General features: G+C 39.6%; 1 protein-coding gene across 1 annotated transcript in view; it reads right to left on the reverse strand.

The window, feature by feature from the left end:
- CNTNAP2 (contactin associated protein 2) overlaps nt 1–27,067 on the reverse strand; it is a 1,236,760-nt gene that overhangs the window by 158,545 nt on the left and 1,051,148 nt on the right. The window contains exon 15 of the mRNA XM_081971635.1: nt 12,566–12,693. Coding sequence (XP_081827761.1) covers nt 12,566–12,693 — 128 coding nt within the window. The remainder of the gene's footprint in view (nt 1–12,565; nt 12,694–27,067) is intronic.

Raw genomic sequence — 27,067 nt, forward strand, 5'->3', positions numbered from 1 at the left:
ACTTCCTCCTTTTTTCCCTTATTTTTTTCAGAATTTGCTTAAGAATGGTAATTTCTTTATCTTTATATTTTAATGGTCCCTCCCTTTGGGCCCCTAGCACATCACCCCTTGTGGTCCTCCTAAGAAACTTAACATGTACCTCCCTTGGAGGTATATGCTGAATTAATCCTGTAAACCAGATCCATACCCCACCACAACTGTTCTTTATTTCTCTTAATATATTCTGCTAAAATTGTACTCATAATATCCTTAAGATCTTCAGTTTCTGTTTCTGGTAGGTTCTGGAATCTGAGAAAGAGGACATTCTTTCAAGTTCTATTTTTGCCATAAAGTTTTCCAGTTCTAAAATTCCCTTCCGGACTGCCTTAACCTCTTTCCCCATCCAGCTGCACCCTCCTCCAACACCCTGATCCTTTGTTTGTTTTCTGTTATATGATGTTGTACAGCTCTGAGTTCATCTTTGAGATTTGTCACCTCTTATTTCAACTCATTTTGACCCCTCATAATTTCCTGAAACATTTGGTTAACAGACAGTTCTTTTGAGCTTTCTCCAGTCCCTTCTTGTTGTAACAATGAAGTAATTTTCGTCTGCTGCATACTTGGACTGGAGGTGGCAGAGCTGGAGCGGAGAATGACTTGCCCGTTGGTAGTTTTTTGGGCCCCATTTATCTGCGTTCAGGGGTGATAAGTCTTTTGCAAAGAAAATGGCATTAGAGGAGCATGCAGCTGTGCCAGTCCAAGACGGCAGGCAAATCCAAAAGTAGAAAGTCAGTTCTCCTTCACAGTTCCAAGGCACAAAGGTACACCAGAAAGAGGAAAAATTAAATAGTCAAAATTAATCAGGAAGTCCACGTAACGGGAGAGATCCAGAGCTCCTTCAGAGAGGGTATTAAAAAAATTGCCAGAGGTTTTTTTTTTTTCAAAGGTAGTTTTAAAAGGCAGGCTTCATTTATAAATACAAAGACGAAGACGGAGGGGGCCATCTTGGCTCCTTCTTTCGCAGGGAGAAGAACAAGGAGTTCCATAAAGTTTTTTCCTTTTAAGAAAACAGCTCAGCGATCACCTCTTGCAGCTGTGATATCAATCTTTCTCACATGACTAGTACAAGTGGCAAGTCAGCCTTTGTTCTATCTCCATTCCGATATATAGAGAGATAGTTCAAATGCCACTTCGTCCGAGGGAGGGGTAAAGAGAAAGAAATACCCCCCTCTAATCTTCCAGTTTCAAATGGATTGAACAAAAACTTACAATAGTCTGCTGCTTATCTGTTTTAACAATGATCAAGGAGGTTAGGGCGGATCTCTCCCCACCGGCACTTCAGCCGCTCTTTTTTCACTTAACTCTTTCCTCCTGGAGCCCATTCGGCGAAAGGGCAGAGAGCCGGCAGCTGTTTCATGCCCCCCTTCCACTCCCCGGTTCCTGGGGCGAGGCTGGAAATACCCCCGCTGGCTGCCGCCGAGTCTGGGGGATTCCAGCAAGCCGCCCTACAGCAGAAGACCCCTCCAGGGCTCCCTGTGCTCCTAAAAGGAGCCCACCGAGGAACCTAGATCTTGTAGTCCAACCCACTGCTCAAGCAGGAAATCCTATATTATTCTGGACAAATGACTCTCCAATTTCCTTACTGTCAGGAAATTTCTAGGTTTCTTAGTTCAAGGTTGCTTCTCTCACCTCCCAATTATTTGTGTGCTCTTTGTACTCTTTCCAGAGTCTCAACATCTTTATTATTGTGGCAACCAAAACTAGATGCAATATTTGAAGTGTGGCCTTACTAAAACCTTATAAAATAGTAATTTCACATTATCTTGATTCTATCCCTCTGCTAATGCAGCCTAGGATTAAATTGGCTTTTTGCCAGCTGCAGCACACTGCTAGTTCATATTAAGTGATTGTCCACTAGGACTGCAAGATTCCCCTTACAGCTACTGCTATTGAGCCAGGTTCCACCTATTGTTACCTATACATTTGATTTTTCTTGCATACAAGAATTTCATTTTGTTAGATAGAGTCCAGTGTTCAAGTTTGTCAAGATCCTTCTTGATCTTGAGCCTATCTTCTGGAATGTTGGCTATTCCTGCCAGCTTGATGTTCTCTGCAAATTTAATGAGTTCTCCTTCTATTCCCTTGTCTAAATTCTTTACGAAGATATTGAAGAGTATTTGGGTACCCCACTGCTTCCTTCCTTCCAGGTAGATGTAGTTCCATTAAGGACTACACATGTGTGCAGTTTTTCAGCCAATTATGAATCCATCTGGTGGATCTATCCCACATTTTTCTAATTTACTAAGAAGTAGGTTGTGGTCTACTTAAGTATTAGACTAAATAAGTACTAGAGTATTTATTTTGACAGGCCTTTATTATCTAGATTTTATAATTGTAAAATATATGTCAAATAGATGTGAAGAATATTTGGAAGAGAGAATGAGAGATCTCATTCACCATTACAGAAATTATTATTGCAATGTGAATTACAGTTCTTCTGCTAAAAGTATTATGACAACTGTCAAGTATTTCTGCTCTCAGCATGGAACAAGAATTACGAGTTTCCTAATGTTTGAAGAGTTCCTTTTTTAAAAAGGATGTATGAAAATAGATTAAGAAATAGTGTTTATAATGTTATCCTTGTTTAATAACAATTCCTTTTTTTAAAATTCCCTTCTCACTTTTATGGGTGATATGGATGTGTTCCTCAATTTTGGGATTTTGAGAATTCTGCATAATCTTAGCTGTTCCTAGCACTGCACTATGGACAAAGAATTTCATTAATGTTCTGGGTTTTGTTAGAACCATTGCCCAAGGGATGGAGTCACAATCCCAAGTGCTCCTACCATAGCTGGGAACAATTTGGTCTTTATTTTCCACTTTTTCTTGAATTCCTCCTTTAGTTCTTGGTGCTTCTCCAGCTTTTCTTTTTCTTCTTGATATTGCTGTCACTTGGCACCTCCACTCCTCTTTCTGAGCTACTATATTCTAGTACTTGCTTACTACTATGATGTCTGATTGATTGGCTAATATATACACTTCTGTCTGGATCTGGAAGTTCCATAGGATCTTAGCAGTGTTATAGGGACTTGGGAGGAGCTAGCCACACACTGCAGATGTTCTCCTACACAATGCCAGTATTTTGTTGTGCCATTCAGTGAATGTGGTTTCTGTTTGTTCCTCCCTCTATATCCCCTTCCCTTCCCTTCCCTTCCCTTTCCTTTCCCTTCCCTTCCCTTCCCTTCCCTCCCTTCCCTTCCCTTCCCTTCCCTTTTCCTTTCCCTTCCCTTCCCTTCCCTTCCCTTCCCAGAAGATAGGTAAATAGCTGCTGCTAGGTGAGGGAGGGAGGGAGGGTTTCCATAAGTGGCTGGGAAACACGAGGAACATTGAAAATAAAGAACATGTGACCGCAATAAGCAACCATGTTGAAGCAGCTACAACTTTCCTAAATTTCCAAAGTAATAAGTTCCAGCATCCTGTAAGTAAATCTATTTAATATATCTTTGTTGACAAAGATTGCCTCATTATGAACCATTTCACCCAAAAGTTTACACAGGCACAAGCATTTTAATAGTGTATGTAATCATAAACAGCTAAGTTGTCAAATAATCTATGCTCATATCAGAAAATTTCAGGAGAGGAGGAGACGACCTCCGGTCCCCGAAGGTGACGGACCTGTGCGTCCGCCTCTCGTCTCTTCGGTGGGCTCCTTTAGGAACACAGGGGGCCTTGGAGAGGCTCCCTGCCATAGGGCAGCTCGTTGGGACCCCCTGGATCGGCGGCAGCCGCAGGGGGGTTTCCAACCTTGCCCCAGGAGCCAGGGAGTGTGGGGGGTGCATGGCGGTGCTGTGCGCTGTCGCTGTGCGCCTTTGCCGAACGGAGCCTGGAAGGAAACAATTAATCAGATGTCACAGCTGAAGTGCAGTGAGGTGGGAAGTTTCCCTCAATCTCTTTTAAATCTACCTAATTGATGAGCAGCAGCCTTTCTAAATTGTGGATTCAATCCTTTGAAGTGTTAAGATTGGAGGGGGGATTTTCCACCCCCCTCGGAAAAGCGGCACTCGGAATATCTCTCTCTCTCGGAGGAGAGAGAGAGAGTTAAAAGTTAACTTCCACTTCCACTAAGCAATGGGAGAATGACTTTTGCAACAATTGCAAGAGATGACTGCTGAGTTGATTCTTTTAAATTACCTTTTGGAAACTTTGGATATGTTGCTTTCTGATCCTCTGTGAAGGCGGAGCCAAGATGGCCAACTTCCTCCTTCTTTGCTTTTATGAATGAAGTTTCCCCTTTGAAAGGATTTCTGGCTTTATATTTCCCTACATCCCAGAGATCTCCTGGAGCCTCTCTTTTTATGTGGTCCCCTTGGATTTGGAACATTTGATTCTTATCTTTTGGCTTGGAGCTGTATAGGAAGATTAAATTTCACTTCTGGGCTTGTTTGCCTCATGATCTCCCCCCGCTGTGCATTCTACATATGCCATTTCTTCTGTATAAGACTTACACCTATCTCTGAACTTAACATGGGTCCTAAAAAGCCACCACCTGGTAAGGCATCCTCGGCCCCGACATCTTCTACGTCTAGCCCGATAACTCAACAGACACAAATGGCCTCATTTCTACAACCTAAAACAACTGAAGAGAGTTCAAAGGACTTATCTGTTGCCCAAATGTTTCAAACTATTATGAAGGGACAAGACGAACTGGCAGACTTAAATGATCAGCTCAGAGAAACGCAACAACAAGCAACACAAAATAAACAGAGAATAGGTGTACTGGAGGAAGACACGACTGGGCTGAGGGAGGAGGTTAAGATTGTCCAGAAGGGGAATAGAGAATTTGAAAACCATATGATAAAAATGGAATTTGAAAGAATGTCTTTTTTTCTTAGATTTCAAAACTTACCAGAGACAGAAAATGAAGACCTTAAGGAGATCATGACCACAATTTTAGCAGAATATATTAAAAGAGATAAACAACAGCTATGGTGGGATATTGATTTGATTTATAGGATCAATTCAGCATACGCTAGAACACACAATGTTCCAAGGGAAATACATGTTAAATTTCTTAGAAAGACTACAAGAGATGAGGTCTTAGGAGCTCAAAGGGTGGGACCATTAAAATATAAAGACAAAGAAATAACCATTTTTAAACAAATTCCGAAGAAAGTAAGAGATAAGAGGAAGAAATATTCCTCTTTATCAAAGAAATTATATAATATAGGAGTTTGGTTCATATGGTTATTGCCAAAAGGAATGGTGATTTTCTGGGAGGGCACTAGAATTAGAATTAATACAGTTGTGGAGGCAGAGGCTTTCATTGAAAAATACAGTGGCTTTCTAGATGGAACAGGGGACAGGACACAAGATATGAGGGGGGGAGGGGCCATGGCTCTGCCAGAAGACAGGGGGGAGGAAGCAATAGTGAAAAGACTCAGGTCACAAAAATGAGTTTGAAACATTATTGCAATTGCTGTTATAATGTAATTGTTGGGAGTGACATAAAAGATAATTGAATATATTGTTGATATAATGTAAAACAAAAAGCTGCCAATGTTTATTTCTTAATTTTTGATTCTTTTTTTCTGTAAAAGTTGTGAGATTCGGGGGGATTTCTACCTTTCGCACGATGTAGCTGTCAAAATTTTCTTGTACCTATTTTACCCTTTCCTATAAATATTTGTAAAAACCAATAAAATTCTTTTTTAAAAAAAGAAAATTTCAGGAGATAATTACTTTGGAAGTTGGCTGAAGACAGGTTTCTAAGGAATAAGGCAAAATTGCACGTATGGCTTTTTGAAACAAACCACCAAACTACTTCTTACAAAAGGGGTGTCAAATTCGATTTCATTGAGAGCCAGATCAGCATTGTAGTTGTCCTCCAGGGGTTGAGGGGAGGAGGGGCATGGTCAGGGCATCTGACTGGGCATAGCCCAGAGGGCATGGCCAGCTTGACCTCATTTGCATGGATGGTGCCCATAAGGACCGGGAGGGGTTGAGGAAGGAATCCAGGGGTCTCTGGTGGGTGAGGTGGAGTGGGTGGGAGACTCATCCCATGGGATGAGGTAAGGTGAGACAAGGGGCAGGGCAGGAACAGCCAGAAACCCTTGTCCACCCTATGCTTGCCACCCATTGTGTGCAGGAGGGGATGGTTTCTGGCTGTAGCCGCAGCCTACTGGCCCCTTAGCTGGCACATGTTGTGGCTCTGGAGCCCATTGCCATCACCCAGGTGGCTATCCATGTGGACCACTGGACACACTTACTCCATCCCATTGTTTGTTTTGGTTTGTCATTTCCTTGGCCACCTTGTGGGTCTTGCCCTTGGCCTGCACCTGGAGTGCATTCCCCTTGCATACCCAATGCACTTTGGCGCCACTGAGCAGGGGAAGCAAGATCCCCATCAGTGCCATGACCACTTAGGAGATGGGCAGCAGAGATGGGGAGAGGCACACGATCCCAGGTGGACCTGGGTGGCCATAGCGCCAATGGGCATCTGGCTTTCCCTGCTTGCAGTGGCTGTCTTTTGCCTGCTGGGCATGCTGGCTGCTTTGCCTCCTTTGTGCTGGGTGTGCCTGATGTTCCGGGCGATGACGGCAGCAGCCTAATGGACCTGCATGAGCTGTTGGCAGCCTCGATAGTGGCAGCGGGCCACAGCGGTGCCGAGGTGTGTCAGGTGTACGAGGGGGATGCAATCCATGCATGGACAAAGGGCAAGACCCGTGAGGGGCAGAGGAGATGACCAGCAGCAACATGTTCTCCAACCATAAGCAAAAACAGATGGGGCATGCCTGATGGGACGGCATGGCCAGGCCTGTGTGCGTGTGTACTGCCTCCTGCACAACTGTGTGCCTGCCAGGATGGGATTGGCTGGACCGAAGTGAGGGTCCACCCCTTACTGTTTCCAGGACTGCCCCATAGATCCGATCACTTCATGGGCCAGATCTGGCCTGCAGGCCTTGAGTTTGACCGTGCTGTTGTACAACTACAGGTAGGTTGATAAGGAATTGAAAATACCAATCTAACTATTAAGAACAAAGAAGGCATGTAAAGAAATTTATCACTCTCATTTTTCTTCAGAAATTCAGTTTCATGGCGCAGACTGAGAGCAATTATTAATAAATTATCAAGAATATTTATGTCAAGCTAGCTGTGATTAAATCCAGTCAAAGAGGCATTGACTTATGGTTCTGCACAATGCAATAATACCTGGCATAGGAGAATGATACTCATTCAGAAAATACAAGGGCACTAGAACATTCTATATGGATTTATTTTAGAGTGAATACATGTAGAATTATGCAAGAAGGATATAATCTCTTTAATATCATAAAAATATTGCATGCACATTTTAATGAAATCACATCATCATATTTGCCACTTTGCATTCATTTTTTTTCTGAACCTAATATTTTTGTACTTGCAAATATATAAATTAAATTTTGGAACAATATATTTTGGAGTTTCAGTAATATTTGGATTCATTAAATAGTCTTTTTATATAGTTGGAGTCTTAAAAAATAATAATATAAAAACCTAAAGTTTAGTGATTAATGATGTAAATATTCTGGAGGCTTTTAGACTATCTATTTCCTACTTCATTTTTTAGGGACAACTATATCTCTTTCTGTTGCATCCAGTTTAGCTCCAATATCTTATCTAAGTCTTCTAATTTGTGTAACATGTTTATAAACTAATAGTGGTGATTCCTTGAAGGCAGCAACCATATATCTTTCATGGTTACAGAGCGTCTATGTTTCCAGATAATAGAAATTATGTAACTATTATTCACATATATAAAAGATAAAATCTGATCTAAAAGAGTTATAAGTTTTGGGTGTTTTTTTTTTTTTTTTTGCAAATTGGGAACCAAAAATCACTTAGATAAGAGACAACATTCTGCTTAAAAGTTAATAATTGTGAATTGAGTTGAGTTGAGTTGAGTTGAGAGACAGTGACTGGTCCAAATTCAACCAGTCTATTAGTTGTATTTTGGGGCAAGGGTTTGGTCTAGCAACTAAGCAAGGTATTTTTAAAAAACATGATGAAAAGATGAAAACTAAATACTGCTACAGTCAATTTCATTAACATGCAAAAACTAGGTTTAAAAATTAATTTTACAGATTTCTAGATGCTGTGAGAGTGACAGCTGGTATCAGTTATACGCAGTTCATCTCTTTGTAGAAGTGCACAGTCACATCCAATAACATTCATGGAAAATCTTATTTCCTGCCTTGCCAGTTCCAGCCCTCACAACAAATGCAACAAATGAGGAGTTTCTAGCCCTGTGAGAAACAAGAGAGAACATCCTCTTGCAGGTGCCATACACATAAGCCTTTGACAGTGGAGAACTTCTGTAAATATCAAGTAATAATGCTAAAGGTTCATGAGAACTCAGCCATTCCTAGAAAACTATTTGTAGTTTTAGTTTGCTATCTATAGTACTGTGTAGATTTGATTGATGACATCCAGCAATAGAAGAGGCTGCTGATTTTTGGATTATTAAGAAGTTGAGACATATATCTTCCTTATTTATACATGGCAATATATAAGAAAGACCTAACACTTCCTTTATGTATATGTTACAAAAAGGGAGATTGCTCACTGTTTTTCTCCATCAAATAAGCAGTGTGACAAAACTCATGCCTCAATGTTTGCCTCAAGTTTAACAACATGCTGAATATTATACTTTTGAATAAACTCTGTACTTAAACCGATATGTGCCAGAAGACTTCAGAAATGTTTAAATTTCTCTTAAATAGAAGTGAGAAATAGGTTTTTATATAAACCCCATATCATACATCATACACAACTTTTTAATTTTAAAATTGAACTATTTTTAATACTTAATGGACATGCAAAATTAATTGCCTTAAAATAATTTTTATTAATTAATTAAATTTTAATGTAATGCAATTAATTTTAATTGTTTTTAGGAAAAAAGAGAGAACTCTTCATAATAAATATCTCTGGAATGTTAAGTTCAACTTTGGCTTTTACGTGATATATCAACAGAAATGTTGTGCTCTTAAAAAAAGGACTTAAAAATAAACAAGGCAGCAAAAACTGTCTGTTCCAAGAGTGAGTTTTTGTACCGCAATTGTGTGGCAGGATTATAGATGTGACTCCAAAGAAGCAGATCATACAATCACATAGTAAATAGCCAGCTTAGTTCTTCAATAATATCTGATTAAAGGCAATACACTTTGCCTACTCTAAGCATTTAACAATTATATTACATGTTATCTTATTATAAGTGTGCTTTCCAATTCAAAATTTATCTTTAAATTTATCTATACATTGATAAATGTATAATATCACTAATTATGAAGTACCTAACAATGTTCTTAAATGTTTTTCTGCTCTCGTAACATAATACCATGTAATGGTTTATTTTGAAAAGGGTGGAAACTAGGCTAGAAACTAGAAATCCTCTTACCTTCGCTACCTGTTTAAAACTGGGAGTGTGCATGCCTTCTGCATGTGCAGAGCATCCGTGATGATGTCTGGGCGGGTGGGCGGAATCTCCCACCACTGCTACCGGTTCGCCTGAAACAGGGCGAACTGGCAGTATACCACCTCTGGTGAAAACAAACATTCCTACCGAAATATATCTTATTCTTTTTGAAATATAAGAGCAAATAGATGAAAACTTCAGCTGATGAGGTTTTTTTTCTATGACAGAATTATTTGCAGTTTGCACTAATATGAAAATATTCTAAGTAAAAACAACAAATGAACTTGTGAACTAATTTTACTAATGGTATAATACCAATTTCTAGAATAAGCACACTTTTTACTATCTTCACATTGCAAACTCAATGAAAGAATAACAAATAATCCTATATTGCAATTAAGCAAAGTGTCATGGATTACTTTCTATGAAGTCCTGTTTGCAACCAGACAACTGTAACAGGAGTGGGGAGGGAAGGCATTGGAATATAAGGGAGATTTGGGAGGGAAATTTGGAATGCAAGAGTGCCGATGGAAGTCTGAGACAGACCCAACACTTCAAGGTCCCTAGCTGGGGAAGTCTGAGGCAGACAGATCATTCCCAAAACAAAGAGGGTGCAAATGATTGGTGGACAATGGACAATGGGAGGTCAAGGGGGAGAAGGGAAAGTTTTCCTTTGCTGTTTTCATGTGAAATTGTTAGAATTGGTTTCTCTACTTCTACAACCACATGGAATTTTCATTAAAGTTATATTCTTGGTTTAAAAAATGTCTCAGAAGTTTCTTTTGCTGTCTAACCTAATTGAATGATACATGACAAATAGTGATTAATATTATTTGTGGAAAATTATTTCACAAGATGAAAAAGGAATTTAATTCCCTCAAGACATTCCCATCCAATAAAACAAAAGCTTTAGAAAAAACACCCTAGATAATATTTTCATTGTAAAACAGAAATATTCTTAAAGATCCAGAAACATTAAACAAGTAAACATTGTTCAATTTTAAGATGTAAAGAAAAATTATCACATAATGATGTATCTTAATTAAAATATACTGCTAATAGTTTTAAAATTAAAAGGAAAGGCATTAATTTATACTCCATCATAAAACGTAAATTATGTGAAAACTATTTAATCATTTGGAAGTTAATTATCAATTTTGATTTGTTTTCACCTCTAGTACAATCCTTTCAAAATAATATGTGAAAATAAAACACAATATGGAAAAAAGAGATGACAATGCTATTGCTTTTATAGCAAATGACTGATGGATAAGGTAGAAAAATAATTTTCTAATGACACATTTTAAATTTGGATGAGGTTATAAAAGTCTTGAAGCAAAAATATACAGAATAGTCATGCTCAATATCACAATGCAGTCCTGAATAATAAATGTTATGTTACATTATGTTACATTTAAGAAATATTTCCAGTCAAATTCCTTTAGGTTGGCTTTGTCAGGATCATAAAATAGTAGGACTGAAACATAAATGTTTTTACTATTACAAACAGAAATAATTATTAATATGTTATTATAAGCACAAGGTATTATAATTTCATTACATTAAGACTTTCAAGGATATATCGATAGCAAATATCATAAATTATTTAGCATTGCTGTTATTAATTGACAATTTATGTGCCATCAACATTAATATGCAGGAACACATTGAACCTTGGCTGTCAACATTGTGTTTTGGCTCCAAGCTACTATGTTCAACCATAGTCCAGGGACTATTCCTGTGACTATACATTGTAGCCTGCATATTGCACGACCCTGCTGGATAATCTCTGCCACAATATATCTTGTTAGTAGGTTACTAAGCACTCTACAGCTTATGAGGGCAATGACTGATGCACTATACTGCTCTCAGAATGCAGTCCTGGGTTTATTTATTTATGCATTATAGCTGTAGCTTTCTGCGTGATTAACAATTAACAATAAACAAAAGAAAGGAAAGGATCAATTCATGTTAAAGTGTATAGTCAATAAAATATAAAATAAAGACACCATACAAAGTAGGTAGCAGGAAGTCATTAAAATCTAAACTGATATGAATTTAATTATAAAAATTATAATAATTATAATTTTTAATTATAAATAATTAATTATACTAAAATAAAATTAAAAGACATAAAAGCATTCTGGGAATCTGCTGCTGATCTGCTATCCTGCTATCCAATTTAAATTTTAAATGAAAGTGATGTGTATTTGTGTATATGAGGATATTCAATTTAGGATGAGAAGTAGTATAATAAGGACTGAAGCTCTTGATGCTACTAAGTGCATACTTTATGTTGAGTAATATTGGCAAAAAGAAGGATTTTTTTTTCAAGAAAAAAAATGTGAGCTGTGCTTTGCATATGATTTGTATACAATACATTGCCAAACTTAAATAACAAGTCAGATACTGGAGATTTACACTTCCTTATTTAACTTCAAGTTTCAAACCCATAATAAAAAAAGCAGTTTTGATTTGCAAAATGATTAACCTTTATTAACATCAATGATTCACACCGGCTATAACTTCATATACAAATTTCCAATGATGAACTTAGTCATAATGCTACTATTTATATCTCTATAAAGTTCATTGCAATATAAATAGTAGTGCTAGTAGCATTAACAGTAGCATTCAGCAGCATCACAGACATTAAAAGTTGTTCTCTGTGGTTTCTGTGTATATTAATCAATTGGATAATTTGGACTAGTCACCTATACTTAATTGAATAGGCCAAGTTATCTAATTGGTTCCACAATAAACATGAATGCCCTTACTTAAGAAGTAAACCAAGTACATCTATTCAGTATACAATAATTCTTTATAAATATTTTTGAAAAATATTATTGATATATTTTGATATAGATCATGTAAAAGTATATCTTAAAGGATTTTATCAAGCTGAAACTGTCTTAGATATTCCTGGTCATGATATAATTCTCTTGTAACATGGGTGAAATCTCACAGATACTGCAAGAGCTCACTGAGTTATTACAATCCACCTCATTTGCTAGAATAATAGCTGGATGTTGATACTTCAATTCTCTCAGTGGTGTTGCAGTGACTGCTTTATGAGAAGCAGAATGAGAAAAGATTTTAACACAAAATAATAGTAGTAATCACACTTACGGTCTCCATGGCAACGCAGAGCACCCACAGTTAACTTGGCATCAGAGCCTGGCCGACCAATATCTCCAACCACCACTTGACTGATAGGTAAATGGTCCTTGTAAGATAAAAGACCAGCATCTTTTCTCCTAGGAATAAAAAGAAAGAAAAATCAAATATATTTAATAGTTTAGTGAAAGTCTGAGTCAACCTTGAGCCAGTCAGGATTGAACTCCTGGCAGTGAGCAGAGTCAGCCTACAATACTGCATTCTAACCACTGTGTCACTAAAATATTCCTTTATTGCTGCCTTGGATCCTCTAGATCCACCATCAAGTATAAGCTTCCATTTTTTCCCTTTACTCCTAGGGATTCAACCATGCTCAAGGATGTTGTTGTTTTTAGCAGCTGACAATATTTTCCTTACATCAGTGTTTTCACCTTTAAATGACATGATTTTAACTCCCAGAATGGTGTTAAAATCCACACCTCTTTAATTGCTGAAATTTATATATTTATATTTATTAGTCTCCCATCTTACTATAACTCTGGGTGGCTTACAGACATACAAAATATATCTACATTAAAACAAGAGTACATTAAAACCAAGATTAAAATTAAGGGCATGTGGAGAGGGAGGAGTGGAATGGGGAGAGGTGGAACTGTTGTTACTTGATCAATCAGCTCCACTGTTTTGTTCCCCCCATTGGGGCCCAGGCCAACTGGCAGAGTCAGGGTCTTTAGCCCTTATGAAAGGATAGAAGGGTTGGGGCCAATTTCATTTCGGGAGGCAAGATGTTCCAGAGGAGAGGAGCAACAGCTGAGAACACCTTCCTCCTGAACACTGCCAGCCAGAATAATTGGGTTGATGGTACCTGCAGAATGCTGGCAGAAGTGAGACAGGCCAATCCCACTAGGGTGAGGCAGTCCCTCAAGTAATCTGGACCCATGCCATGAAGGGCTTGAAAGTTGATCACCAACACCTTGAATTGCATCTGGAGCAGACCAGCAACCAATGTAGCTCGCAGAACAGTGGTGTTACAGGAGGCATTTTGGACACCCCCCCCCAAAACTGCCCTTGCTGCCACACTCTGCAGCAGCACTCTGCACTCTTCTGTAGATAGCCCCATGTAGAATGCATTATAATAGTCCAACTGTGAGATGACTAGGGAGAAGTGTTGAGGAACACTTCCCTAGATATGTATTGTCAGTACACCTACTAATGGATTAGTTCAATTGCAGTTTTGGGGCTGAAAAATCAAATGAAATATATTTGATAATGTCATGTTGTATTCAACCTGCCAGGAACAGTGCTCAGTCATTCCACTGATAAGTTGTGCTGGAGACATTGCTGAAGAAAGGTCTATTTCACATGGAAACCAGCAAACAATCATGTTATACATGTGGAGGCCAGGGGTGGGTTCCAGCAGTCACTACGTGGTCGCATCGCGTGCTTGCGCTTAATGTGCACTGTGCGTGCATACACAATGCAATAAAAATTGCTCTGCAAAAAAGCAAAAACAAGATTGCGGCCATAGGTGGAGAACTGGTTCAGCGGCCCAGGCCACCAAACCATTACTGATTCGGCCGAACGGGCCGAACCGGGCCGAACCACTAGGAACCCACCTCTGGGGGAGACTGGTTCTTTTACAACTTGCACACTGGAGAAGCAATTAATTCCTCCCCTCATGCTGAATTATATTTGGGTTTTACTGCTTGATTAGTACATGCTTATTTTGAGAGAGGAGATTTCTTGTACCATTCTTTATCATACAGTATTTATTTTGGTTTACTGGAGGATGGTGCAGGAAGAAGACAAAATGGAGAGCAGAGGAAAAGACACAAAAATATGAAATGTGCAAGAGGATTTATCACAAAAATTGATTTAACATAATTTAGGCAACAGTAGAATTACTAGGAATATATATATTAATATGTATTGGAATTTTTTCCAGTCTTTGTGGACCCATTTTATTAATTGACAATAACAAAAAGTGCTATTGTTTCATTATTCATTATTGTAAGGATGTTATACTTTTAACTGTTTGCTTGATGAGCATCAGATTAATTTGATGCAAAGGAAAACATATTTTTTAAAGTAAATGCAATTAAAACAATTAAGAAAACAACTGTAATCTTTTAGAATATTATTTATTTGGAATGGCTGCCTAACATCTATGATTAGGAAGGTAATTAGAAGATTAATTAGCATGCTTTTCAAATAGCATCAAACTGTTGTCTAAAAACAAAGGATATAAGTACCAGACTGTTTTATTTTGAATTGGTTTTCATTTGTTTATTTTTATTGTACTTTATTATTTATTTCAAGAATATCTGTGCTGCATTTCAGAATACGTTTTCCCAAAGTGGTTTATAAACTACAAAACTCCCAAAGCAAATATAATACTACAAAGCCATATTAAAATCCCATAAAATCTAATAACCTCCTGAAATCAAATGTGTTCTCATAATTATATATAACTGCACACATACATATGCATACATATATGAAATGAACAAATTCATACTGGAGCATTTATAGGAATATCTTTTCTATTGCTTAAATTTGAGTATATCCTCCAGAACTCTAAACGTAATTTTCAAATATAAATATCAAATTATTTATATTTAGTATTTTTCCAAATATCTTTGAACCCAGAGATCATTTTTGAGGAGATATGCAAAGAGTAAAACATGACCTCAGCATGGGAAAACAATTCACTGACAAAAAAACCTCAAAATTATTTCATCTTGTTTCTCTTTTGGATAAGATGGGGGGTATGGGCATACTTTTAAGATTTTCTTAATTACAGTTTATATCAATGACAATTTATATCAACTACAGTTTATATCAACTAAAGTAAAATTCTAGCATTTCTTGTTGCACCTTATTTACTGAATTGCCTATACTAGTCATCTGAAAGGCTGACAGTGGGAGCAGACAATCATAAAGCATTCATAGATTAGGGAGCAAAGGAAGCACTGGACTCAATAAGATTCGGAGCCATCTTCTCATTTACTTCAGGCTGCTATTAGCTTGTCTTCATTTTTAAAATTAAATTTAAATAAATTAAAAGCAAATGAAATAGGTAAAGCAGTTTGTTTGATACTGGAATGACTTGGAGACCCTGGGTCAAAGGTATCTGTTACAAATCAAGACAGCGAAAGAATAGTGAAATATGTGTCATGATTTCTTAAGACATGTTCTAATACAAACCGTTACAATACAATACAGTTTTTAATATGGTTTTCATATGGGATTTTCTATGGTTTTCATATGGGGTCTGTATTAGAACATGATGATTCATATTTAATTAATTATGCTCTTTGTGGAGGCTCATATTCAGAGACTAGTTGATTGTTTGTAACAAAATACAAATGTCCTATAAAACCTGGGGGTGGTATGAAGATTTGAGGAGGTATTGAGGTGAAGACGTTTGACAGAAAAACTGGGATAAGTGAATTTCAAGTGTTAGGTATCTAGAATATTTGATGAGAAAGTTTGAAGATGGCACTTGTAATATGAATTCCTTGTAATATGAATTAACTAACAAATTATTCTGGTAAATAATCTAACTTTTAATATCCTTAGTTTGCTTTCTGAAATTATTTCATGATTTGACTTTGTTTATCAGAACAATCACTTTATGAATTTGTGTGCCTCTAATGCAGTGCTTCTCAATTATTTTCTGTCATGCCCCCCCCCCCGGAAGAAGAAAACATTTCGCGCCCCCCCCCGCGTGACTGTAAATAGTATCATTTGTCTATAAAATTGTTATAAGTACACCTCTGCATAACACTGTATTGAATAATGCAACGCTTCCGACGAGAAGTCAGATGCTGGGTGACACTGTTGTGTCTTATCTACCAGAGAGTTAAGACCCACTAAAATTGATTGGCTTTGCTTCCAATTTGGGCCTTCCAATGAAGCTGCAAAGCAACGCGGGCTGCCCCGGTGGCATCCAATCTTTCTTTCATGTTTGGTTTCCGAAGTCCCGCACAGCGCCCCGGGCCAGGCTGGCCTTTCTGCCATCCTTTCCTTCGCCGGATGGGGGCTGCCAAAAGAAGGGAGCGCCCCCTCCACCTGACCGCTTTCCTTTTGCTTTGGGACTGCAGGTCAGTCATTTGGTCGGCCGGCAGGCTGCAGGGTAGCCCAAGCAAGAGGCTGGTCAGCATGAAGGGACGTCCGCGCCCACCAGGTGGCCTCAGCTCCCGCTTCCCCTCGCCCACCGCGGCCAGTTGCAGGGCGCGGATCCCGCTCGGAGAAGGCGGAGCGGCAGCTCCTCCCTCAGCCAGGAGCCAGCGGGGGCTGGTCGGACAGGCAACTTCATTGGGAAACTCCAGTCTGCCGCCTTGGCCGCCACCGTTGCCGCCTTCGCCGCCAGTTAGCCCAGAGGAGACGCGAGCGAGGCCCGCCTGTTGCTCCTGGCTCCTCGTTTGCACCCAGATGGAAAGGGAGCCTTCGCACCCCCCTTTACGGAGCCTCGCGCCCTCCCTGGGGGGTGCGCCCCGCTATTTGAGAAGCACTGCTCTAATGGCAGTTCTTTTTTTTGAGAGAGAGCAGAATACTTCTTCAAATTCTAATGTATTCATAATTTGATTTGAGCTTCTGTTGCCTATAATCCTAACAAGAATGTGATACTGATATTAATGGTTCGCATTGATCGATTATGGATCAGTACAGTTTTCTGATCTCTCTAAATAAGTGTTTTACAAAATTAGTCCATTTTCTTATTTTTTTTCCTGGAGAAAACATGAAGTTCTGAACATTAGTCATCTTTTGAGAGCCTGCAAATAATAAAAAGGGAAGATGAAACCAGAGGGATCAAAATAAAAATTTGAAACTGTTTGGTAATCATGGCAAAATTAATTTCTTTACCACATTACACCTCCATAGTAGAGTGGACAAAGACTCCAGAGTCTTTTTCTAAAGACCAGCCTACTCGGCTAGATTTCTGGAACTTATTCGAATCAACAAACTGTACATTTTTCTGTTAATAATATTCTCATCAATGAGTTAGATACCACAGTTTGAGAGAGAACCAGCAAAGGATTTAAACTGGGTACTATCTGATCCTCTTGTGTTTGGATAATTTCAACACAGCAGAGTGAAGACAGATGGATAGGTTGCTGAAATAATTACTGTACCTATGCTTTTCATTCTTCTTTCTTCTGGCTAGTGAAACTAACCATTCATGATAGTGATAGATTTGATAGTTATGAAGGAGGCAATAGCAAAGCTATTATTTGAAATCCTGGGTCTTAATTTCTTTGGCTATGAGAAATTACTGCTCAGTTCATATTTCTAAGAAGGATCTCAGTCAGATGAGGATATTTCAACAGTCAGTTCTATTGCTATGTACATTTTATATGACAACAATAATTTACTTTGGTATGGTAGAGTTGGTAAACTTGATTAATTATGTATGTATAGCAAGGATGGGTGTAAGTAACCCTATTTCCTTGGCCTCCAAATAGCTTTTGATACCATTACCTCTGGACCATTGCTCAGAGTTTGACATAATTTAAACCAGACTTAATCCTTCTGAAGAGATTGATCAAAAAGTGTTACTGTCTAGATTTTTATTGTATCCCATGGCTGTTGTTTTGTAACTTGAACATTTATTTAGTGGTATTTGATGCTGTTTTGGGGATTTTTATTCTACTGCAATTATAATTTGCATTGTATTGAATTGTATGATAGCTTTTAAAGATACTGTGCCTTACATCTTAGGTCAAAAATGATCTATTTGCCTTGTCTAATTTTTATTTTTGCTGACAATTGTAATTCATAGTAAGAAGGTGCTTGGCATTCCAAAATGCATTGCCAAGTACTTTTTTCACCAGAAAAAAAGTATCAAACTACAACAGGAATAGTCAAAAGAATACAAAGTCTATTTTGTCACATTAGATAATTTATAGGAGTCACCTTACTTTCTAAAATAACAAAAAACATTGAATATTTTTTTTTATTGGAAAAAGCTCTATTGATATGAGATTTTCAGCTGTGTCACCAAAACTCACCAGAATGCTTGGTACTTAAAGAATTAATAGTCCACAAATGAAACAATTAATTACAAAACTTGTCCAGAATTCTGACTCCATTGTAGATATTTAGAAATAATCACAATTGAAGTGTTTAGTATTTAGAGTATAATACCATTATCTAAACACCTTAAACAGTTTTTTAAAGGAAAATAATATTTGTCTTCTCTCTCCATAAAAATTCTCTAACAGAAAAATGTTTACATTTTCAAAGTTATGGATACTACTAATAAAAGAAAAAGCATATATATAATTATGTAATTGTAATAAGCAGGATAATATAATATCTTTGAATACTTTTATTATTTTTACTTCCACTGAAGTACAGAAATTTACAGAATTATAAAATCATGCTAAAGATGTATTATCATAGGGCATGCCCTACCCAACCAAGATAGCCAGGGTAGAAAGAACAGTTATTTATTTCAGATGACTATTCTGTCACAATCTTGTTTCTTCCCCTATATCAGGGGTTGGCAACCTTAAACACTCAAAGAGCCACTAAAGTCCTAATTGGAATCCCCCCGTTCAATTTTGGAGCCGACTGGGAATCTGGTTCCTCCACCATAGAGTCTCCTCCTAGTGTGGCATCCTTTTTCCTCTATCTGTCCTAACTGAAAGCCCTATCAATTGTGGAGCCAACCAGAAAACCCATCCCTTGCCATAGAGTCTCCTCCTGGCACACCGTGCTTTCCCCCACCTAACCAGAAGCTCCTCTCAAAATTGTGGCACCGACCGGCGACAGGGAGTTGCAGCAGGGAGATGAAAGAGCCACATGAAGCTCCAGAGCCATGGGTTGCCAACTTTTGCCCTTTACAGTTGTGTAAGGATAATGCAAAAACAAATAAAAAGCCAAATAAACTTCATCTTCTTTTTACTGATGGGGAAAAATAAGAATATCTTAAATCTCAAATCTGGAAGTCAATTTGACGGATCTCCTAAGACAAATTTCCAGATTGCAATTTTATAGACATAAATTACCGTCAAAGTAAAAATAAATTTATTAATAATCCAATAAAAGCATAGATGAGTGTAGAACTTAAAAGAACAAGATTAGGCATCAAATGAAGAACTTTAATAAAATAAGAGAAGATAGACCCATGTTAAAAGATGACTAGACCTCAGAGAAAACTAGTTCAGAGGGAAGCTGGATAGACTTTGTCTACAAATTGGCTATGAATGAATTCTGATCTAATGGGACTCAATAACATCTTGCATTGCCACAGGCGATTGTTACAATTTTCCAAAAACAAGCATTGATATAGTATAATAATGTGTTGATTTCTATGCAAAATATATAAATAAATAAATAATTTTTTTTTAAAAAAACCCTACTTTCTATTACTGTTATTTTCACACCATAAGTGTTTTCATACTGAAAATACATGAAGAAATCATATATTTTTATTTTTGAAATAAAAAAGCCACTGTATATATTTTAAATTGTATATAAACAGTTCATTTTGACCTATTTAAAACTATTTAACCTATTTAAAATTTAGAGTTGTACACAGTGATTATACACTCTAGTTTACAAAGAATTTAATAAGTTATCAGAACATAACACTCTATTTGATACAACTTGTATTTTTTGCATTGTCTTAGTTGTAAATAAAAATAACTATTCATCAGGGGTCTTGATCTTGACCATCAACACTGAAAATTTCTACAAAAGATTAAGTGCAAAAGTACTTAAGTTTTCTGTGATAAACTGTAATTTGTTTCATTCAGATTACAATGAGTATTTCTATATTTTCATTTAAAAATCATAAATGTGTTATTCCAGCTCATAACTTCTTTTGCAACTCAATTATTTTTTGAGAAGGATCAAAATATAAATTGCTGCTTCATAGTAGGTCTTGAGAGTGAACAGGAACTCTAAGTTACTGTAGCTAAGAAAGATAATGTCTTTTGCAGGAATAATTCTGAAAAGAAAGAATGGCATTTTGGGCAGAACGTAGAGACTAAAATAAATTTCATCATATCTAGAGAAACAGAAGAGCGGTGTTTTTGAGACATCATTGGCCAGAGGCTGTTGCCAGCAGAGGTTAAAAGGCTTGGGACAAATTTGTCGAGCAGTTTAGCTGCAGTGAGAAGAAAAGAACCTTGAAAAAAAAGAAGAGCAGAGGCAGAAGAGGAAAAAGGCTTTCTTGGAAATAGCAATGTTTAAAACAATAGTAGTACAATAACCATATGTTGTCTTACCTGAACGTTGTTTCTCATGGAACATCAGGATGTCTCAGGAGTGGGTATTCTCATGGCCTGATTGGTTGAGAGACTGATTCAATAATTCTGAAGCCACACCTAAGACTCTCTTCTTCCTTGGCCCAGTTTAATGAGATCATAGCTTCTAGGATCTGAAACAAACAAGGGAAGGCATACAAGGGAGCCTCTCCCTCCCAACTAGCTAACAGCCAGCTCCAACTATTGGGAGGGACTTGAGCCATCCTGCTGTTCCATGAGAAACAACGTTCAGGTAAGACAACATATGTTCTCCATGAATCCAGCATAGCGGTTCAGGAGTGGGACATACCAGAGTTAACGTCCTAAGGGTGGGTCACTGATACTATTCTGTCCATCTAGGGGAGTGTGCGACTTGCTGGAGCACTCTGCAGCTGAAGGACGCATCTACGGACACAAAGACATCCAGCCGATAATGCTGAATAAAAGGAGACAGTGAGGCCCAGGCTGCTGTCTTCTGCAGATACCCTGCAGATGTCCTCTATGCGTGCACTGGTGCTCCAGGCTGCAGAGGTAGCTGCACTTCTTGTGGAATGTGCAGTGATTCCCCGTGGGACTGGTAGATGTTGCACCTTGTAGGACTTTATAATTGCCCCTCTCAACTACCTCCTGATTGTGGCCGGGAACACTCTAGCTCCCATGGAGGAAGGCTGAAAAGAAACAAAGAGGGCCTCCAACCTATGGAACAGGGCTGTCCTTTTCAGGTAGATTCATAGGGCATTATGGAAATCCAACCTATGTCATTGATGCTCTCTCTCCTCCAATGGCTCAGGGCAGAAGTCCGGGAAGACCACTTCCTAGGATCTGTGGAAGAGAACTGTTGAAATTGCAGCCACTTGGGGCCTGAGGGTGTTGTGTGCTAGGCCTTGCTCAAGACCATCCTGCAGGAACTCCAGGATCTGTGGAGGAGATGCCATTTTGGGGTCGATGACCTTTGCTCTGTGCCACCTAGCAAACGCCGACCAAGTCACATTGTAGATGCACATTGTCGAGGGTCTTCTGGATGCCACGAAGGTCACGATTACCCAGTCGGAGATATTGGCCTCCCTCAGGATCCACCTTTCAAGTGCCAGGTGGTCAGCTGGATCCACTGGAGCTCCAGGTGGAGTAGGACCCACTGGCATAAGATGATCTGATCCTGAGGAATTCTCCATGGGGAGGGGGGGATTGACAGGTGGACGACGTCCGCAAACCATGCCCTCCTGGGCTAGTGTGGAGCTGATCACCCCTGGGAAGAGAGGGAGAAAGGGAAGGCATAGAGAAGGCCTGCCAGCCAGCGGCAATAGTGTGCAACTACATCCTCTTCTCCACACAACAGGAATTGGGAGACGAATTGTGGCAGCTGGGCATTAGCTGGTGTCGTAAAGAGGTCGACTGCTAGTATCCCGAATTGGTAGCAAATCTGCTGGAACAGCTTGGGTTGCAACTGCCACTCCACGTGATCCACGGTGGCTCTGTTTAGCCAGTCAGCCTGCAGGTTCGCCTTTTCCGAGATGTGCTCTGCCACAATCGATCCCAGGTGTCTCTCTGCCCACGTGTCCAGTCTCAGGGCCTCGTCCCATGGGGACTTTGAGTGAGTGCCCCCTGATGATTTACATGGGCTTTCGCCACCATATTGTCTGTGTTGGCTCTTGGAGCCAGGTCTTGAAGTGGAGGAGTGCTAGGTGGTCCGCCTTAAGCTCTAACCAATTTATGTTGTGGAGGAGGTCGGCCTCTGTCCAATATCCCTGCACTAACTAGTTCTCTAGCATTGCTCTGTATTGGTAACGTATATCTGCATATGAAAATCTAAGAAATTTCTTGTGAGTTGGGAAAATCAAAATTTGCAGGTATGCTTCAGTCAAGTCAATGGTGGTAGGTAGTCACCCTCCTTGATGCTTGCTAAAATAAATTTCAATGATGACATCTTGAATCTGCCATACATGAAGTGACAGTTGAGGAACTTCAGGTCTAGTATGGCTCTCCAACCCCTTGATGCTTTTGGGACTAAAAAGAGATTGGAATAAAATCCCAACCTCTTCTCTGTTTCTGGGACCGGTTCTATTGTCTGAATATCAAGGAGATGAGTAATGGCCTGTCTCATAAGTTTATGCTTTTCCATGACCTTGGACATGGGGAAAACCCTAAAGCAATTGGGGAGAAAGGAGAAGAATTCAAGCCTGAGACCTTCACATATCCTGCTAAGTACCAATGTATCCGTGGTAACTGCCTTCCAGCCTCCTGCGAATATGGCAAGGTGATTGCTGATGGAAGGATCCCCTGAACGATCACTTCCCTCTGCAGAAGGAACAGCCACCTCCCCCTTGAAAGGGCCTTCTGACCTGAGACTGATAATGGGTTTGGTAATGAGGCTGAAACCTCTGTCTGTCCCTGTTAAACCCCTATCCGCCTGTCTATCTGAGTGAGGCTGGTAGTACCTATGAGATGGTGTCTCGTGTTCTGGAGGGCAGTTGGTCGGTCTGCGATAGTAAGGTGCCAGCCATTGTTCTGAGTGCTTGGTGACAGACGTGGGGAGGACTTTATTTTTATCTTTGTTCTTGACCAATATTGGATCTAGAGACTTGCCAAATAAGGACCCCCCAGAATAAGGTGCAGTTGCTAACCTACACTTGGAGTTAGCATCTGCCTGCCAGTTGTGCAACCAAACCAGTCGGATGGTTACAACTGACGATGACAAAGCTCGGGAAGTGAATTTTGAGGCAGGTATCTCCTCCTTGTCCAGTTGGGGGTGAGAGAATAGGATACCTTTCTTGGCTAGCTGGGGCTGAGCTGTAGGAGTTTGGGTAGGAGGAACCTCAGCAGGTAACTCCAAATAAGCTGTAGCTCTAGCCTTGCGAAGGAGTGACTTAAAGAGCGAAGGAGGAAAACAACCAGAAAAGGCAGTAAGGTCTGATTTAGATGATTCCTCATCTTAAGATAAGTCTAGGTCCCTCTGGGGCTCCTCCCCCAATAGGGATGCATCACTGGCCACTGAGAGTGAGGCAGGTTTGACCTCCATAGGAATCCTGGTCTCCCTACTGCGAGGGGAGCTAGACCTCTTGTCTTCAGGTTGTATGGCTGGGGCCTTGTCTTTCTGGCATAGGCCAGAAGCAATGCCATGTGAAATGGCCTGTGCAATCAGTTGTTGCATGCGCTCAGGAATATCCTGCATGAAATCCTCAGGGAGGGATTCATCCCTGGTGGGGAAACATCCCTAGGATTAGGTGATCCTTGTGGAGCCAAAGAGGTATGAGAGATCATCCTGGACATCGAGTAAGCAAAGAGATCCCCCTGAAGTACTCTCACATCTCTACCAGATAAAGGAAGGGACAATGGAACTTCTCTTCCCCTCCTTGATTGTTGGGGAGAAGGAGAAATAGAATGGATGGCCCTTTCCCTGTCAATAGATCTGGATCTGTGGGTGGTAGAAACTAGCTGTTTCTCTGCTCTGGCTACCCTCTTTTCTAAGGCTTTCTGCCTGTGTTGTTCATCCCTCTCCATTGCCCTGGATTGGCGTTGGACAGCAAGTGCCCTGCCTCCCTTGGATTTGGCCTTGGCTTTCCTGGTGGGGCTATCCTGGCTTTGAACCCTAGAAGTGCCTGGCTGCCTAATGGGGCTATTGTTGGCCATGGCTATGCCAGGCTTTGCACTCACGGCCCTTAGAATAGTTCCAAAGACATTTCTGGTGCTGTGAGCCTTCCAAGGCTTTTTTTCCTTTGCTTCTTGCTGCTTATCTCTAAGTTGATCGCTGTGTTCTCCACATGGTGGCACTTAAAATGGTCGTAGCAATGAGACATTGCTGTCAGGGGTTTCAAAATGGCCGTCGGACTTTGCTATGAGGCTCTGGAGGCTTCGCTGCTCAACGAGGTTTCTGAAAGTCCAGGGGCTGAATTTAAGGGAGCCACGCAACCTCTGCGAGTCCAGAGGATTTCTCTGCTCCCTGAGGCTAGCCCAGTCAGAGGATTCCCCTTGAGGGGTAAGACATCCCCACATATCAGGAGGGCAATGTAGGTGCCTCTCTATTACACCCAACTATTTTAGAATTTCAGATGTCAAATTTAAGCTTTGTCCATAGACTGATAATAATTCAGAAGTGGAGCCAAGGAAATTACTTCTTCTCTTAGACCAGACTGAGTTAAACTGGGCAAAGGAAGAAGAGAGTCATAAGTGTGGCTTCAGAATTATTGACTCAGTCTCTCAACCAATCAAACCATGAGAATACCCACTCCTGAGCCATCCTGCTGGATCCATGGAGAATATAAACGTTTCTGTTCTATATGTACTAATTGAGGTGGTGATACTAATAATTAGTATTAGTAATTGAATAAATATGACTTCTATAATTGGAAATCAGGCCACATATAACTTCCTTATATTTACTACTACTACTACTACTACTACTACTACTACTACTACTACTACTACTACTGATAATAGCAGTTGGGTTGCTTTCCTCCCCCACCCCATATTTGATCCTGCCTTCCTGACACCAAGGGGCAGTTGGGCTGCTGTGGCTGGGCCTGGATGGCTATCGGGTGTGGTCCCTAAGGTTGTGGGATTGCCATCTTCGGATCAGTAGTGGCTTAGCCACTATGAACCAATCCAGACACCTACCATCACCAATGTTGAGAAGAAAACAACAAAATTCCACAACAGATCAGTTGTTGCCCCAGTCAATAAGGGCCATGTCAAATGCAATGGTTCCTGAACTTCAAAAAACAACGTCAAAAAATGGGCTACAGGGCCCAGATGTTACTACTGGGGAATCAGAGTGTGCAATTACAAAGCAACTGGAACAAAAGCGCAAAATCTGGACAACCAAAGGAAATCAAGAAATCATCAAATGTTACTATCAGGTAGAACCAACAGCCAGGGGATTTTAGAAAAGAATGATGCAACTGTGGAAGGAAAAAACCTGGAAAGTGATGTAACTGAACAACAATTAATGGATCAAAGACATTTCATCATCTGTAATAAAGTTTTTACAGATGTGGAAATGCAATATCTAGAAACATTGGATAAAAAGAAAACAAGTAATAATGAACAGGCTGAAGAAATTGTTCCAACACCTGAACAAACTGACCAACTAGTGGAAGAAACCGACATACAAGATGAAGATCCTCCTGTGCAACAACTCAAAACTGTAGAGCTAAGTGATCTAGCGAAAATGCTGAAAGAAAAGATTCAAAATCACATAAAAGAAAATACAGAAAAAGACTGCCTGCCATTTGTGAAGTGCATAGCAAATGAGCGAAAGATCTACTAAATGCCGTGAACAACATTTTAACTTCCATCCCATCCAGCACACTATATGAAACCAACCAACTAATGTATAGCACAGCTGCTGTTATAACTGCAGAATTAGGTTATAAAATGCCAAAAAAGAAACCAGCATGTGCGCACATGTACCAGAGCCCTGGGAGCACCGCATGTACGCACCGGCCACCTGATCTTTGGGTTTCCAGCACAACCATGTGCACTGGCCAGCTGCTCTTCAGGTTTCTCATCCGAAGAGCAGCTGGCTAGTATGCATGTGCATGCCAGAAACAAGAAGAACAACTGGCGACAGCGCATTTGCCCACAGAGAGGTCTCTGTGTGTCACCTCTGGTACACGTGCCATAGGTTCACCATCATGGTTCTAGAGTCCCAACATCTTTTCTACATTGTGGCGACCAAAACTGGATGAAATATTCCAAGTGTGGTCTTACCAAGGTATTATAAAGTGGTATTAACACTTCACGTGATCTTGATTCCATCCCTATGTTTATTCAGTCTAAAACTGTGTTGGCTTTATTGACAGTTGCCGCACACTGCTGGCTCATATTTAAATGATTGCTCATTAAGATTCCAAGATCCCTGTCATAGTTACTACTATTAAGTGAGGTACCACATATACTGCATCTGTTCATTTTGTCTATCTTGCCTAAATGTAGAACCTTACTTTTTTCAATTGAATTTCATTTTTTTAGATACCGCCCAATATTCAAGTCTGTCAAGATCCTTCTGTATCTTACTTCTGGAGCTTTGACTATTCCTGCTAGTTGGGTGTCATCTGTAAATTTGATGAGTTTCCCATATATCTCCTCGTCCAAATCATTGATGAAGATGTTGAAGAGTACTGGACCTAAAACAGAGCCTTGTAGTACTCCATCGTTGAATGTGCAAAATGACTGCTAAAGACCAAGAAAAAGAAGAAAGCAAAGTGGATGTTGGAACCAACAGTGAGAACTGTTAGGAAGAAGTCAAAGCCAATAAAGT

The sequence above is a fragment of the Natrix helvetica genome, assembly GCF_964273705.1.
Source record: "Natrix helvetica genome assembly, chromosome: Z".
In the NCBI taxonomy this organism is placed as follows: domain Eukaryota; kingdom Metazoa; phylum Chordata; class Lepidosauria; order Squamata; family Natricidae; genus Natrix; species Natrix helvetica.